At 42.6% G+C, this 18,496-nt stretch overlaps 1 protein-coding gene across 4 annotated transcripts in view; it reads left to right on the top strand.

Moving 5' to 3' along the window:
* The window catches only part of MIS18BP1 (MIS18 binding protein 1), a 679,433-nt gene that overhangs the window by 138,940 nt on the left and 521,997 nt on the right, over positions 1-18,496 (top strand). For all 4 annotated transcript variants that reach the window (XM_086937270.1, XM_086937268.1, XM_086937269.1 and 1 more), the window contains exon 7: positions 5,930-6,020. In XM_086937270.1, the coding sequence (XP_086793396.1) occupies positions 5,930-6,020 (91 nt within the window). The remainder of the gene's footprint in view (positions 1-5,929; positions 6,021-18,496) is intronic.

Raw genomic sequence — 18,496 nt, 5'->3', positions numbered from 1 at the left:
GTAAGAGATCTAAACAAGTATTTGGTTTACAAACACTTGAAGATGGAGGGCATCCATCTTTTGAGAGTCTTACTTCTAGAGGGAGACTGGCTAGTCAAACTAGACCTAAAGGATGCCTACTTCACTATTCCTATGGCCGAAATACACCAACCCTTCCTCCAATTTGCCTGGAAAAAACACTATACCAATTTCACAGACACTCCCGTTCGAACTCTCCACGGCCCCTGGTGCTTCACCAAGGTCATGAGGTGTGTCATCTCATATCTAAGAGTAAGTGGTATTCGTATAATCAGCAAACGAAGACTGTGTCAATTTGGAATAAAGGTAGTGAATTCCTAGTGAGGAAAAAGGAACCCTCAGGCACCCACACATGGTCGGTAGCCATTTGTCTTCATCGGGTTCCAGTTTTTAGTCAGTGCAAAAGTATGACATAAAGGTGCAAGTTAAAATGAGTATAGACCATTCCCCTTGCCAACACTTTTAATAGAGGGATGATTCGAACTCAATTAAAAACAAAGTGAAAGAATCGGACACATAAGGGTTAAGTCAGTTTGAACCCACTGTCCTAAAAAAGGGGGGCCGACATGTTTCAGCTAAAGAGTCCTTATCGACTCAGCATTCCTCAGGACCAATAATATTTTTTCTCACCTTGCGGGAGGCACACACTAAGGAACCTACTCACACTTGGTGGAAAATTGTTCGTTGATACGTGTTTACCAACTTGGAATCGCTGCACGCCCTCTAATAATCTGATGGAAATGGAATTTGGTTTATTTTTCAACCATCTTCCTTAGCGCATGGAAGGAGAAAAACTTCCACCTTCAGGATTCAATTTATCCTGTAGCCCAACTTCCTGAGCACGTGGTGGGGGAAAAACTCTTCATATACGGGCCGTGGAAGAGAAACAGTGTAGGTGGATAAGCGGGGAGTCGCCAGTAATTCAAGGCTGGCGTGAAGAGTTTTTCCCCCACCACGTGCTCAGGAAGTTGGGCTACAGGATAAATCGAATCCTGAAGGTGGAACGAAAAATAAACTGAATTCCATTTCCCTCAGAGATTAGAGGGCGTGCAGCGATTCCAAGTTGGTAAACGCGTATTAACGAACAATTATCCACCAAGTGTGAGTAGGTTCCTTAGTGTGTGCCTCCCGCAAGGTGAGAAAAAATATTATTGGTCCTGAGGAATGCTGAGTCGATAAGGACTCTTTAGCTGAAACATGTCGACCCCCCTTTTTTAGGACAGTGGGTTCAAACTGACTTAACCCTGTGTGCAGCGGAGTTCTGTGAGGGAGCTGAGGAGACTAAGGACGCGTGAGGCGGCGGTGGTGCAGTCTGGTGAGAGTGAGAGAGGCGTTGAGGAAGCTAAAATTTCAGTCAGCGGCTGATTCTTCAAGCGGCTGTGTGGAACTTGTTGGCAGATTCACAAGTGAGGAAAAGAAAAAAGAAGAACTTGTTGAAGAACAAAGGAACTTAAATCTTGGGGTCACCCAGAATGTATGGGGAGCACCATAGAAAAGTTGTGACAAGAAATAATTTAACACATAGCAGATGTTAAAGGATTTTACAAGTAAACGTGGTGAAAGGCAATTGTAAATGTAGGTAACAGGTAGACAAAGGAAAGTGAAGAAGTAACGTAGTGAATTTGAGACGTAACTCATAATATTGTGGATGTTTCATGGGAAGTTAGTGAAACAGTAGGTAAGCAAGTGTAGTGTAGACTTAGCACAAATAAGGGTATAGGCATTACGCTGAGGAAGAATCTGGTAAAGAGTACTGCGTTAATATAAACAATTAGGTAGTGCACTGGTGTGTTAGTAGTACGTTTAGGAAGTGAGAGTTCCCACCCCGCTAGTCACCATAGATATGGCGGCAGCTAGCATGAACCAACCGCCACCCTTCCTAACAGAGGAAGGGGAGCCAGTGCTGCCATGGAAAGATTGGATAAAGGCTTTTGAATCCTATCTGGTTGCAATAGGTGCAAGTGGGTTTCCAGCTATAAGGAGGCAGAATATACTCCTGATAAATCTAGGAACTGAGGGAAGGAAAGTTTTTGACAGCCTACCAGATCTGGAAGGGGTTGTAGGAGAAGGAGGTGACATTGATATCTATGATCAAAGCTTGAAGAAACTAGAGTTGCAATATGCTGATAAGATAAATGTGGTGTTAGAAAGACACAAGTTTTATGGAAGTGTACAAGGAAAAAGCGAGAAGGTAGAGAACTACATAGCATGCCTGAGAGGGTTGGCAAACACATGTGAATTTAATGATTTAACAGAATCACTTATAAGAGATCAGTTGGTGAGATGCACCAACAATAAGAAAATCCAGGAGAAGTTGTTGGTAGGTATTCCAGATTTGAGAAATGCTATAGATATAACCAAGAGTGTGGAACACACAGCAGAATGTGTGAAAGAAATGAATATACATGAGGGGAGCAAGGTAAATGAAATTGGTGACAGTAAGAAGGACAACAGAGAACTTCATGCTGTAAAGAATACAAAGGGAAAAGAATTTTATAAGGAACAAAACAAAGAGAGATACAATGAGGGAAACAGACTGAAATGTTTTAGGTGCGGTAATACAGGACATTTAGCGAACAGCATCAGATGCTTGGCAAGAACAGCGACTTGCAGGAAATGTAACCGAAAAGGGCATTTTGAAAGAGCATGCAAAGATATTTCAAAAAAATCTGTGAATTTAGTAAGCAACAGTGATGTAAGTGAAGAGGGTTATGTGTTATGCATAGACAACAAACATGGAAACTTTGTCAGAGGGGTAACATTACCTAAATGTGTGATTGATCTTAATGGTAATGTGATAGAAGTATATGCAGATTCTTGTTTGCAATTTACTTTTATCAATGTGAAGACATACAAGGAAAAATCGCAGAAAAGAGGTGTAATGTTGGAAACACCTGATGCATGCCCGGTTGGTTACAACAGAGAGAAAATACCCTTGGAAGGAATGATCACTAGTAGATTATCTTTTAAGGAAAGAAGCACTGTAGGTAAGGTCTATGAAGCAACAGTGGGGCCAAACTTACTTGGATGGGCACATCAAAAAGAACTAAGGATGAAACTAGACCCCACAGCTGAAGAGAGCCAGTTATGCTAGTAAGAAGAAGAGTGTGTGGCGTAGAAGTGGTAGAAGAGCTAAAAGAAGTTCCCACTGAGAATCTATTTTTAGCGAGGGAACCTCCTAAAGAGGAAATAGGAAAATATTTAAGGCAGGAGGGGATAGAGCCGGCGGAGAACTCTGAATGGGTCGCGCCCATAGAAACAATAGCGAAAGGGAGCACTAACAAAATAAGACTATGCTGTGATGAGATGAAGTGCATGATAATGAAGGCACCTTTTCTTGGACAGTTGGACACAGGAAGGGACACTGTAATAATTACGGATGCAGGTACTAAAGAAATAGGGGTCACCCTTAGCAAAGGTGTAGAAGGGGAAGAAAAGATAATTGTCCTTGCTTCAAGGTCCCTCATTGAAGCTGAATCACGGTATTCTGAAGGGGAGAGAGAGGTTTTGGCGTACCATTGGGCAGTTAGACACCTCCGGGCTAAGGAGGAAGAGGAAGTCATACCCAAACTGGAAGCACCAGTGGCCAGAGGTTGGCCCGAGAAAAGTGGAGGACTAGGAGAACAGGGGAAGGAGTTTTGGGAGGTCAGACACAATTTAGTCGTCCAAGGAAGGAACCTGTACAGAGGGAGGAAACTGATGGCACTGGAGAACATGAGAGAAAGTATTGTAAGTGTGATTCATGAGGGTCATTTGGGTTGCAGTGTAACGGAAAACAAAGTCAAAATTCTTCACTGGTGGCCAAGAGTGGACACCATGGTAGAGAGATACATTAGACAGTGCAGTAGTTGTGCTAAGAATGATAAGACTAAATTAAGCAGGGAAGATCCTGTAGCGGCAGTTGAAGTACCAAATACACCAGGGGAGAAATTAGCAATGGACATTGTGGGACCCCGGGAGGTAAAAGGATGGGAAGGCAGATTCATCATCTCCCAGGTTGACTATCACTCCAGGGGAGTGGTGATAAAAATTGTAGAAAATGTGAGTACTAGCTCGGAAATAGTGTCCTTGCAAGAAATGTTCAGGAATTAAGGAGTTCCTCAAACATTGGTGATGGACAACGGGACCCAGATTGTTCCGTCACAAATGAGTGAGTTCTTACATAGAACAGCATTGTACTGTCCTAGAGTGAATGGGTTGATCAAAGAGAGTATACAGTTGAATAGCAGCAGTGGGGCTATTGTGGGAAAAGCCCTAGAAGAAACGAGTTGGTTGTACCCGGTCATGCCACTCAGTGTGACGGGGTTATCTCCGTTTAAATCAAAAAAGGAAAAGAACCAGGCACTAAGATGAGTCCTTTATGGCTGATGGGGAAGGAGGAGGAAATGAATGATAAAGGACCGATTGCAGGAAGAATAAGGAAATATCAGGATAAGATGTAAATATGTACTACGTAGACCCGGGCTAACTGGGCAGGGCGTGGGAAGTTGGAGACAAAGTAAAGGTCATGCTCCCCAGATCAGTCCACTTGGGATGTTCTAGTTTCCTGAGAGGCTGAAAGACTACATCATGTGGGGAGTACCTGTTTGTGTGCTGTTCTGTTATGGGGTAGGAGATGTGTTGTAATTTCCTAAATGTAATGTAATGTTGGTACATTCTGTTCCCCCCTCCCTTTCTGCCCCCGTTGGGCTGACCCTTGGTACTGTCAACATTCCAAGTCACACTCCTGATCAGTACCTGACTGGCAGGGCTTTGGATGTCGTTTGATTCATACCTCAATAAAGTACATCAACTTACTTGTGGTGTGGTCAATTATAATATCCAGATTCTCTAGTCATGTTAATAGGAGAATCGCAATTCTCATGCAACCCACCCTCCTCCCCGTAAAGGCAGTTCTTTTAGTTCTGTATTCTTACTTACCACTTGTGCTTAGAAAATCTGAAGAGAACTTGCTTCTGCTGGGAGTGTTCTAGAGGGTGCTAACAGTTGATTGGCTGGATTCCAACATTTAGTCCTATTTCTCAAAAGGACATATATATAGGCTACTGTTTAGATGGCCTTGGGCCATTATAGCTTATGAAGCTTTTAAAGCACTGCTTGACTATTTTACCGTGGGACTCCCATGAGTAAAGTATGCTAAAATAGCGGTGATGTCCAATGAAATTATGCAGTTCAGTAGCTGTGGTGTTTGCTGCATTAGTGTTCATTTACTGTACTTGCCACAAACGTTGCTGCATAGTTGGGAGCACTCACCAAAAAATGCTGTTTATAGCTTGAATCAAAATAACACTACAGGAGAACATACCCCATAATGAAAATAATGCATATTTTGCAAAGGCACTTGAAATAATTTCCATATTTTATAGGCACTTGGGAAATAAGTCTTTTTCACTGCATTCTGTGCAATAAAGGCACTCAAACATGTATATGTGTGTGTGTAAATATGTTTTTGAAGACCTTTCATTAGGTGTTCTTAAAAATTGTGTTTTCTTTCATACCATTCTAGATGAAAAATCCTCAGTAGGCTTTTATGTTTGTCTGAGAGAAAATTGGTCACTTATAAAAATCCATCTAGGGTTAGGCAGCAGCACGTTCTCCAGAGCCGTGCAATATTACAGAACGTTTTTGTGCTCAATTGATTTAATTGTTAAGACTTTGCTTGCAGTTGCAAATACTAGTGCAGAAACGCCTTGCATCTGATTTCGTACTTTGCACCCAGGTCCGGATGAGCCCATAAGCTAGTTAGCATAGCGGAATGGCTTAGATCATGTTTCTAATTCTGTTGGTATTTTTCACAGCTGTGTTCCATTAAGTTATGTGATTTTGCAATACTCACACTTCTGCATGACAATTACAAACAATGTTCTGGCACTTTACAAATAGTAATTCTATTGTTTTCTGTTTATATCAGGTTTTCCTTCTAAATTTATTAAGATGTTTGCATCTGGTTTTCCTGAAGACTGGAAACTCATTGTTGATAATTACTTAAAGGAAAAAAACAGGTAATGCCTTTGCACTTTTCTAAGGTTTGAGATTATCTCAGATTATCAAAGAAATATTCTTTGTATGTTTTGATAATTAATGGGAATGCTGCTACTTAGTGTCTTGGGAAACCGTTGTGGCTTAACCACAGTCTTTTCGCCTGTCTTTGATATAGACCAAACTCAAAAAATATTAAAGTCCTGTGAGCTGTATGAACTATCTTAGGTGATAGATTCTGCACTCTAGTATCTTCCTTTTCACTTTTTGCTAGAAATAATTTGGTCATGATTACATTAGAATAAGACATTTTTGTAAAAATGATGTGCTCCCTGTTAGAGCCAAGACAGTTGATGTCTTGGCGTCAAGATTGCATGGACTACACGTTAAAATATGAGGGCTGTTTAGGAGAAGCTTTGGCTACCAGTGAACGTTTTAATGAGGAGTTGTCTATCTGGAGTGATGCTAAAAGCTTTTTCTCAAGACTATTTTCAATACATTTCAGGGTGGATGCAAGATCAGCTGAAGAATTCAGGATTAGCTTGGAGAAATAACTTGAGTTAAAACGTTTTAGAGCTTAACGCCCTAATGAGGTGTGGGTATAGACATGTTTATACGAAGGTATTCTTTGCATGTTTGGGTGCTTTTATTGCACAGAATGCCGTGGTATAAAATTCCATACATCACAGGGACCCATGAAATATTTTCCATACTTGGTGGAGAAAACATCATTATATCAGCCTATGCAGGGCCTATTGTTTAATTGGTAACTTCTTCAGGAAAGCTAAAGCAAAACTGGAACATTCAAAGTGCAATCAGGACCCGTTGATGGTCGTACATTGCACAGGAGGCATTTTAGGCATCTCGGCGCTTAGCCATTGCTCATTGGTTAATTTTTGTGAAAAGCATTGCAAATCTGAACATTCTAACGACCCAATCGTTAACACTGCCTTGGTGAGAATAGCTTTGTCATTCTGTGAGTATAATGACTGTGTATTATTTAATCAATAGTGTAGTCATTAAAACATTACAATTGTAGTTGGCTCTATTGTTAGCCCTGCCTCACTGTAAGTAGCTTATTTTTAAACTTTATTTTTACTCCGATAACGGAATTGTAGGATTATGACATACATATCTTTTCCATGATGTGTTACATTTCGTACTGTGTTAATAACCTTTCCAAAGCAGCATTCAATAGTTCTGATTTTACCCCTTGCACAACCAGTGTTACTGTGTTTGGTGGACAATATCGTAAAGCGTAAGTGTGCGTCCCAATTAGGCCATAGGCGTTATCTATGTGTCATATTGAGCAGTGGATTTGGCGGTGTGGTCTGAGGCTGCTTGTGTTTCAAGGAGGTATGCTTGGAGTGGCTGCCAACATTTTCCGCTGACGTGAGGTGGGTGGTTGTAATTGAGTGTATATATCGCTGTTGGTGCTGCAGAAGATTTAGCTGCCGAACCAGCTCTTAAGTTTCAGTGGGCGTTTGTTAACTCAGTGTAGAGCTATTTCTTTTTTAGCTAGCATCAGAGCAATTGCTACGTATCTGCGCACTGATTTTGGGATATTGTGCACAAACCCAAGTAACGTCTGTAATGGGTTGGGTATAAGTGTATTGTGTAACATGCGGGATAGCTCAGTATATACAGCACCCCAGTATTTGGCCAGTTTTATGCACGTCCAGGTCAAGTTCAAAAAGTCTGCTTGCGGGGGCAAGACATTTAGGGCATGAGTGTGAGCTAGAGGCATCCATATGATGTACTTTGTGGGGGCAATGTAGGCGCGCCATAACATTTTTAAATGCAACAGCTTGTGGCGATGTTTCGTAGAACGTTTACGTGTTTGTGCACAGCAATAATGCAAATAGAAGTCTGATATTGTGTGCGCTTAATCCTGCTGCCACCCCCCAACCCCCTCCTTATTCCGGTGTCTTCGGTGGAGAGTAATATAATCCAGGTCTTGTATAATTTGGACATTAGGTGCTCCCCTACCGAGTCTTTGATAAGCAGAGTCAGGGGGCTGAATTCTGGTGGGTTGAGTGGGTACTGGGGATTTGTGCACAGAGAGCACTCTGAAGTCTGTGTAGCACAAAGTGGTCCATCAGTGTTGCACAGTGTAACCGAACTTTTTCTGTCCGGGAGAACACGTGTCCCTGGGGAAACAGGTCTTCCTTGTATCGAGGGAAAATGTATTGATTGTGCGCTTGACTATTTCTTCTTGTGTAATGGGCAGCCATGCATTGCCCCCCACTGGGAGGGCTGGTGAATAGAGTAGGTGCCCGCCTGTGCATCTGGCAAGTTTCTTCCATGTTCAACTAGTTGTGGAGACAAATTGAATATCCTGTGGGTCACGTTTTAAACCCTCTAGCAGAATTGCAGCTAATGGAGTCGGGTGTGTGAGGTACGTGTTATATCTTGAAATGAAGAGATCCACACAAGGGTATCTTTAAACCAGACTGGTAGTCTGGTTAATTGGTAAAAGCACGCAGCCAAAATAAGTTACAGCTTACAGGTTCAGAGCTCCCAGTACAACTGCCACTCTCAGAACCGAACCACCCGAACCTAGAACAATAACTACATTCTCATTCCCTAATACATTCCACTAGCAAGTAAAGTAAGAACACAACACATCTTCCCTCTCAGACAAAACAAACAAACAAACAAAAGAAAAACTACAAAAGGTGAAACAGAAAAATAAATAACATAATTACTGTTAAAACGTAATCTTTAAGATAATGAGGAGTACGAGAAATTCTACTACTTGTTCTGGGCACAATAGAAGTATTGACACTGGAACTAATCCCAACAGAATTATCAGAAATATCAGAACCACTTCCTCCTTCCACAGGTGATGGAACCTCAGAAGATGCATTGTTCTTACATGTTAAAGAAACATCATTACCATTGCTATGAAGAGCAGTCAAAGATTGATTAGGTATAGACATGTATACATTTGTGGAACATCCCTGATTCATTGAATTTTTATGAATTGAACTAAAAGAATCCTTGTTTTTCATTAAAATCACATTTCCTTTGCTCCACCACTTACCATTCTCAACTAAAACTGAATATTTCGAGACCTTAACAATGTGTGTTTTTTCCCTGCTGGTCTCTTAATCTTGACTAAATCTCCCACAGAAAATACAATTTCCTTTACTTTTTTCCTAGAATCATAGTATAATTTCATTTTCCTTTGTGCATTTTCAACAGAAGACCGTACCTGATTGAAATCAGGAGTGTCATTAACTGCATCAGTATGTTCAAGGACCCAAATGGGACTAAGATTAGAAGAACCATAACGTCCCTTGAGTAACATAAAAGGTGTAACACCTGTAACGGAATGAGGAGAATTGTGATAAATCCATTATTTTTTCTTGAACTGCTTACTGAATTATATCACCCTGTAAAACAGCTTGTTGAATAGTCTCCTTAATCATCTGGTTGACCCTCTCTACCATGCCATTTCTCTGAGGACTATAAATGGCTACAGTTAAATGTTTGACACCCATATTCTGTAAAAATGTTTGAATACAGTGAGATTTAAATTGAACCCCGTTGTCGGAGACCAATGTTTTGGGTATACCTTCACGCCTGAAAAGATCACGAAGCAATTGTACCACGATAGCTGTGGAAGGTTCCGAAATAAACTTGCATTCAACCCACTTTGAGAAATAATCAACCACCACTAAAGTATACCTGAAATTGGGAAGAAGATTTCACATGGGACCGATGAAGTCTATGCCTAGTTTCTGCCAAGGACCATTAGAAAAAATGACAGGATGAAGAGGTGTATTCCGCACCTTCAAAGATTTGTCAGACATTGAACAGCTTGCACAACGACCAACAAAATTTTCCACCTCCACATCCATTCCAGGCCACCAATACAATAACCCAAGACGTTTTTCCGTTCCAGTCATATCAAGATGACCCTGGTGAGCAAAATTAATGAGCTTCAATCTAAGCTTATTAGGAGGAACCAATAATCTGCCCCTTAGAACAATATCGCCTTCAATGGTGAGTTCGTCCTTAATTTTGGAATAAACTTTCAACACATCAATCAAATTCCTTTCCTCAGGCCAGCCTTTAGTTATGTATTCCTTAATGGATGATTGTAAATTATCTTCTTGAGAAAATTTATCACATTCAGAACAAGTAATGACCTTCTCTAAAACAACTAAACCATCCACCAAACCTATCATACACTCAGTCTCATCAATTATAGGCTCACTATTTTCACCAATTAAAGGACATCTGGAGAGATAGTCAGCTCGAGTATTCTTGCCTCCAGAAATGTGTCTGATGGAAAAATTAAACTCAAACATCTTAGATAACAACCTAACAAGTCTGGGACTCACTTTATCATGATCACTTTTGGATAATAAAAATACCAGAGGTTTATGATCAGTGACCAAAAGAAACTTTCTTCCCCATAAAAATGTCTCAAAATGTTTAGAAGCCCAGACGCAGGCTAAAACCTCTCTTTCTATTGTACTGTTTTTCCTTTCAGTTGGTGAAAGTGACCTAGAAGCAAAGGCTATAGTATGTTCAGTGCCTTCCACCAATTGTGTGAGAACGGCCCCCAAGCCTACCCCACTAGCATCCACAGTAACTATAACTGGACATCCTCCCTGAAGGAATGTAAGGCCGGAGCTTTTAAAATAAGATCTTTTAAATTTGAAAAGGCAAGAGATTGACCATCTTCCCCTGTGAAAAGCTCACCTTTTCTAAGCAATTTTCTCAACGGCTCAGTTTGGAGTGAAAAGCTATAAATGAAGCGCAAATAGTATTCACATAAACCCAGAAAAGACCTGAGTTGGTCTCTGTTAACAGGTGCAGGACTATCAACAATAGCTTTGACTAGGTCAGAATTTGGTTTAATACCCGAGTTTGAAATATAATGCCCTAAATAATCAATGCTGTTGAGAAAAAACTTACATTTTTCTTTTTTTACAGTGAAACCTTGAGCCTCAAGCACATCTAAAACATCACTTAAAATGTTCAAATGTTCTTCAGTACCGTTAGAAAATTACCAAATAATTCATACATTAATTTTTGAAAAACTGAAGCGGCCGAGGCCAGGCCGAAAGGCATCCTTAAAAATTGAAAAGCACCAAATGGTGTGTTAAAAGCTGTCAGTGGGCGAGAGTCTTTATTGAGTGCCACTTGATGGTAAGCTGATCTCAAGTCTATGCAGGAAAAGACTTTAGCACCACCTAAATGAGACAGCATCTCCTGAATTTTTGGAAAAGGAAAACAGTCAATCGAAATGTTCTTGTTAAGCGATCTCAGATCGATGCACAGCCTGATGTCACCTGTATCTTTTTTCCTGGCTACGACCATTGGCGAAATCCATTTAGAAGAATTGATAGGCTCAATCACATTCTCCCTGCACAAATTTTCCAAGTGTTGTTTCAAATTGTCTCTTATGGATAAAGGAACATTCCTTACTTTATGTATTACTGGTGATGCATTCTTTTTCAAAATAATTTTGTGTTCAAAATTATGTACCAAACCCAGTCTTTCTTCAAAATGTTTGTGATGATTCAATAAAAGCTGTTGTAAATTAGCTTCAAGAATAGGAATGTCAACAAGAGACATTGGACAAGAAGTCCCTGGCCGTAAAACCATGCCAAATTTCCCTTGGTCCCTCCATCCTAAAATATTGTACCCTTTCTTAGCCACATAAATTTTAGTAAAGATCTGTCTATCCTCAAATTTAATGTCACTAGTGAAATAGCCAATCATATCAATGGTGTGTCCCCCAAACGCAATAGTTCTAATGTCAGGTTCTTCGAGTTGAACATGGTGCCAATTTTTGTGATATAATCCATCGGTGATGAAAGTCACCGGTGAACCTGAGTCGACAGTCACCTGTAACTTAATCTCACCAATGGTGACATCACATAATGGACCACCATCATCGAAATCTGAATCAATAGCAAGGACAATTTTACCCTTAGTTATAATTACCCGCACATTTGCTTCCGAAAATTTTTCCACGTTTTCAATAGTAGATACCTTACGAGGAACTTTACACATACGTGAAAAATGTCCAACCTTGTTGCGATTAGTGCATAACTTCCCCAGAGCTGGACAATTCCTAGCATTAGCCAAATGCGTAGAAGAACCACATCTAAAACAAGCGTACTGCTTCTTGACCTCTTGAGTCTTGTGACTTTGAAATTTTGGTTTGGTACCTAAAGCATGAACATGTTCAACAGGCGTTTCAACTCTATTTTTATTTAACTCTTTCTGTGCAACAGCAGACCTTTCAATTCCTCTAGCCAACTCTAGAGTTTCATCCAAAGAGGGGTTCCTACAACAAAGAAGCCTTTTCTGAACCTCTTTACTGTAGCAATTTACTACTAATTGATCCCTTAAGTAAGAATCAATATTACCATCAAATTCACATGTAGCTATTAAAACTCTTAATTCTGTTAAAAATGTATCAATAGTCTCAAAATCAAATTGCTTCCTAGTGTAAAATTTGTGCCTTTCTACAACAACACTGGTATCATCTTTAAAATAATTTGAAAGCCTTGAAACTGCTTCCTTATAAACATCCCATTCAGAATCACTTGGAGCAGATACTATAGGTAAATGGTCAAAAATTTGTTGACCTTCAGCTCCTAAATTGTTGTACTAAAGAGTTAACTTCCTTACTGGTTCAAATTTAGCTCCATCTAAAGCTATAATATAGCTTGCAAAACCCTTAAACCATTGTTTCCACTTTGTTTTGACAACACCTGGCTCTGGTAGAAAATGAGGTGGACAAGTAATATTTTGCATATTTATGTGACAAAAAGGTAACAATATCAGCTTTAAAATGACATTAATTAGAGTCTAGAACAATTAGAATGGTGTGCACATCACCGAAGGATGTGCGAAAATGATGCAAGAATATCTAAATAATCAATAAGCACATACGAGGTGTGCGCGTCACCGCGCTTACGAGAAAAGTAATGTTTAAATCAGACACTTTCCTGAAGTGGTGTGCGCGTCACCGCGCTGAAGTTGAATATGCCTTTTCCAAGATGGCCGCACGTCAGGTCACATGTGCGTGACCCTGGGCGTCAAAGACGTAATGACCTGGTTATATGATGACAAAAAGAGAAATGCCGGAGCGAAGATTCGATGAGCGAGCGAGGTATGTAGAATTCTTGCTCTGTACTCGCGCTGGTAAAGCCGTTGGAGATTTAAACAGGGGGAAAGCCAAATTTAAATTAAATAGTCACAGTCCCCAATTTAAAAAAAAATTCCATACGACCTGCTAGCGAGTATTCAAATAATCAAATAGTCCTCTGTTAATGTGAGACTCCGTCTCGGTCTTCTTTTAACGCGACACTCCATCTTGTCAATACACGTAGCTGAACAAATCAAAGCTGCTGATGGTGCTGATAACCATCCCGATCGTCGCCAATTCTTGTTATATCTTGAAATGAAGAGATCCACACAAGGGTATCTTGAAACCAGGCTGGTAGTCTGGTTAATTGGTAAAAGCACGCAGTCAAAAGAAGTTACAGCTTACAGGTTCAGAGCTCCCAGTACAACTGCCGCTCTCAGAACCGAACCCCCCGAACCTAGAACAATAACTACATTTTCATTCCCTAATACATTCCACTAGCAAATAAAGTAAGAACACAACAGTACGCTTCGGGCTTAGTGTACGAAACTCTAACATCCGGGTGATACCAGTGTCTTGCAAAGCTGCACTGGGCCACAAGGTAGTACATTTGGAAATTCGTTACCCAAACCCGCCCCGTTCGTATGTCGGCATCAGCGTGTCCCACCAGATCCTGGGCTGTTTATTGCCCCATACAAGGCGTAAGAGTGGTGTGCGAAGTGTTGCAAAGAAGGAGGGAATTTTGGGAACACAACCTTTTTAATTGTAGCAATTCTGCCTGCCATCGCTATTGGCAGTTTAACCAACGTTCTACTTGACTAGTCAGTTTTTCAAGCACGGCCCCGTAATTCAGTCGCAGAATCTGCTTTGGATCTCTATGGATGTGTATCCCCAAATGTTTCACATATTACTCGCACCTTGCAAGGCAGTACTCTGTGTCTATTTCCCCAGTGCATGGAGTCAATGGGAACAGCTCGGGTTTGCCCAAGTTTATCTGAAGGCCAGACAGGGCACCGGATCTACCCACCTCCCTGAGTATGGGATCAAGATTGTTTCAAGGTTGCCTAATGTACAGAATAATGTCGTCCGTATACAGCATAATGAGCAGAGGGCCGATTTTCAATTGTAGCCCTCTGTGAATGTGCGTTCCCTGCAAGTGACGCACTAGAAGGTCCAGTGCTATGACAAACAACAAGGGTGGCAGCAGACATCCTGTCTAGTCCCACGTGTGGGGTGGAATGCTTTGGTCAATGTTCCATTTAAGCGAATGTAGGTAGTGGGTTTGGTGTATAAGAGATGGATGATGGAAGAGAACGTCCCTTGAATGCCCATTCTGCAAAGCTTGGACTGTAAAAAGGCCCATTCCAGTGAGTCAAAAGCTTTTTCAGCGTCTTGTAGCGCTATGGAAGTGGGGATGGTCGGTGAGATTCTGTGGAGGAACGCAAAAAGTGTGCTTTTGTTCAGAGCATGGATTTATGAGGGACGAGCCCAGATTGTGCTGGGGAAATAATCTGGTCTAGTATAAGGGAGAGCCTCGTAGCTAACATGTTAGCGAATATTTTATTATCAAAATTCAATAGGGAAAACGGGCGGTAGGACCCGCATAGTAGGGGGTCCTTTCCTGGTTTGGGGAGTAGTATTATCGAGGCTTCCTGGAGGGTGGGTGGGAGGACACCTTTCTCAATTGCCACCTGGTGTAGTTCTAGGAGATGGAGGACGAGTTAATGCTTGTGTGCTTTGTATAAATAGCCAGAGAAGCCGTTGAGACCTGGTGCCTTGGCGCCGTCCATAGCATCTATTTCTTGGATGACTTCCTCTTTTGTAAAGGGTTCGCTAAGAAACTGGCGATGCGCATTATTGAGCCAGACCATGGCTATTTCGTCTAGGTAGCTGTTGCATTCCGGGACATCCCCAGGGGAACTGGTCGTGTACAGGTCTGTGTAATAAGTAAGCAGTGTCTTGTATGTGGGTCGTGTCTGATACCCTTGTACCGTCTGGTCGCTGGAGTGCCGATATGTATAGCTGACCTCTAGGGGGCTGCAGTGTGCGTGCTAATGTGTGCACCGGGCGTTCGCCCTTCCCATACCTTCTTGCAGTTTTTTTTATTCCCCAGGTAGTGTGCCTCCCGGTCTGCTGCCTCATGAAATTCTGTCATCAGTTTGGCCCACAGTGGTATGTATGTTGGTTGAGGATGGAACACTTGTGCTTCATCTAGTTCCTGTAGCTGTTGTAACTGGGAGAGGTCTTTAAGAATGCCAGCATGCTTGGAGATGCAGATCCATCTAATATAAGCCTTGAAGGCTTCCCACAATGTGGCCCATGAGTTCACAATACCTTCATTTAGCTTGAAGTATTCTACTATTCCTTGACCCAATTCGGACTTGAACACTTTGTCCCTGAGGGCCATGTCAGGAAACCGCCATTTTCGTTCTACCTCGCCCGCCCGCGGGATGCGCATCTTCACCATCACTGGTGAGTGATCTGATATGGTGCATGGTAAGTCTTGCATGGACACTGTGCAATTTATTAGACTGGGTGATAGTAACCAATAGTCCTGTCTTGTCCATGTGTTGTGATATGCAGAATAATGTGTATATGCTGCCTTCGTGGGATGTAAGTGGTGCCAGGCATCTTCTAAGCTGTATCGTTCTTTAAGTTCGGCTAGGGTGTATCCGGCTATGGGTAAGTAATATATTCAGATCCCCCCTCCCCCTTCCAGGCACACCTTTTTGGGTTAGTAAGTCTAGATAAAAGTCAGGGTCATCTATATTGGGTGCGTATACATTAACCAGCAGAATGGTGTGTCCCAGCAAATGGCCCTTCACCATTAGATATCGACCCTCCCTGTCGTTGTTCACTTCTAGTGGGTTAAATGGGATTCGCTTATGTATTATTTAAATTAGTTTAAATTGCTTTGGAAAATCTATGTGGCTATAATTTGCCATCAGATGCACTCGAAATAGTGAAAAACACACTCCAATGAGCCTTACCTGAAGTGTATGGAGGAAGAGCCTCACCCCACCTGGCAACAGCTCAGGGAGAAGGAGGCACAGCTCTGGAGAGGAGACAAAAACACCAATACTCACTTTGTATGGTGTATCAACTCCTCTTAACATTAAAAACACAACCATAGTGCCCACATATAAAGTAAAAACCCTCATCGCTCAAAAAAACTCCCTCTCTCTCCCTGTCATTGTTCACTTCTAGTGGGTTAAATGGGATTCGCTTGTGTATTAGAAGAGAGACCCCCCCGGCATACGAACTGTAGTTTGCAAAGAAACAATGGGGGCCCCAGTTCCTAGCAGAGGCTGTTGGGATACACCGAGATAAATGTGTTTCCTGTAAGAATGCAATATCTATCTGATGTCTTTGTAAATGTTAAATCGCCTGTTTACCCGTATGGGTATTCTTGAGTCCCCGCTTGTTCCATGACACTAATGTGAGGGTTGCGAAAGGGTAAATTCTAACTTCATTGCTCATTGTCCTAGTGTAGGTTTATATAGCAAGTCTGGGATGTGGCTGCACAGAATGGACTACAGTTCTGGTAAAAAGAGCTGTAATTTAAACTGAACATACCCCTCCCAATCCTCCCACCACCCATCCACATTTCTTGTACTATGGGGAGAACCCGTACCCCAGTTATGTTACTCTCTACTTTGTAACTCACTTCTTATGGCACTAGTGTATAAACACTTGGGAGGTGGCAATGCTACACTGGTTCCTCCAGAGTTGTAATAATAGCTATTTCTCATTAGGCAATTAGGCAGTCTGTAATGACCCTTATTTATGCTAAGCTGCTGTGTTCATCATGTTGGGTCCAGCGGGTTTAGCTAGATGAAACTGGACTGGCTCAGGAACTGGAGCTGGGAGGTGATCTTGTAGGGGAGGAAGGTACTTGCGTGAGCTTCTTCTTGGTTAGTGAGCGGCAGAACTCTTGCACTTCCGATGGCGTGTCGAAGATCTGCGACCTACCGTCCACATCCCCCCTCAGGCATGCAGGGTACAGTATCCCATAACTCAGTCCCAAGTTCCTGAGGGTGGCTTTTACCCCTGTGAACTTATGGGCAGGCCTCCTGGGTCATGATGGTGTAGTCCGGTTAGAAGGAGATTGCTGAGCCCTGCCAGTGGAGTGTGCCCTTCTCTCTTGCCTGTCGCAGTGCGGTGTCTCTAGCTCGAAAATTGAGCAGGCGGGCAATTATTGAACAAGGGGGGCATCCAGCGTTCGTCCGGGTCCCCAGCGAGCGATGGGCCTTCTCCACCGGAAAGGCCAGGGAGAAGGAGTCTCTGCCAAACAGGTCTGCCAGCAATTGCTCCACAAATCCGTTGAGGCGACCAGTGTTGGTGGACTCAGGTACCCATATTATGCATATATTATTACGCCTACTTCTCGATTCTAAGTCCTAATTTTTCATGGCTAATGTTTTCAGAAGATTTTCGATGCGTTCCAGTCTATTGATTGTTTGGGCTGCCCCATCTTCAGTGTCCGAGATCCCGCCCTCCGATGTGTCAAGGCGACCCTTGTTTTTGTCCAGTCGTGCCCCCATGTCGTCTAGGCGTTTGTCTGGGGCGTCGTATCGAGTGTCCAGTGCCTCGAAGCCCGCTCATAGTTCCGCCAAGATGGAATCTAGCCCTTTTGTGTGGCCATATTGTTGTCTGGATTGTCCCCTCCCTCCGCCCCGGGCCAGTGGTATCGCCGGCGCACCCGGCTTTATCAAAGGTTCTACTCGAACCATGACCCGATACAGCCAAAGAAAGCACAGTGCTTGAATGAGTATTGTTAGAGGGTGCCCCGCAGTGCGATGCCGTGGAGTGTGATGTCCTGTCAGGTAGTAATGTGGAGAGTCGCCTGCTGGTCAGCCCCGCCGAGGCCTGTTTAGGTATTCTGCACTCTAGGATGCCGTTGTCTTGTTCTTTTCCCGATACGCGATTATGTATTCTTCCCTAGGTGTCCATTATCGTGTAATGTCCGGTCTTCCTGTGTGTCTCTGGTGAGGGGCCCAGGTTCGTGTGCAGGACTCCGCGCGGCCCAACAAGCTTGTGCAGCCTGGTGGCAGGGTCTCCAGAAGGCCGCAGATCCAGCTAACGCAGGCCCATAACGCTCCAGAGTACCGGCCAGAGGGGGTATTGATCTAGTATTTCCACGTTTGCAGCGGGGGTATTTATCTAGTATTTCCGCGGTTGCAGCGGGCTGCAGCCGCACAGTTTCAGCCCTGTGCAGACTGCATTGCAGTAACCCCTGAGTGAGGTATAGGGGTGAGGTTCTGTGGCCTGCCAGAGTACGCAGCCGCCACGCCTTCCCACCCTTCAGTTATTTAGAAGTGCCCTGAAAACCCGTCTCTTTGTGCGGACATATTTGTAGTTGTGCTTTGCCTTTTTTGA

The sequence above is a fragment of the Lissotriton vulgaris genome, chromosome 9, assembly GCF_964263255.1.
Source record: "Lissotriton vulgaris chromosome 9, aLisVul1.2, whole genome shotgun sequence".
NCBI lineage: Eukaryota > Metazoa > Chordata > Amphibia > Caudata > Salamandridae > Lissotriton > Lissotriton vulgaris.
Note: the sequence above shows the minus strand (reverse complement) of the source record. Positions and strands in the feature narration are given on the sequence as shown.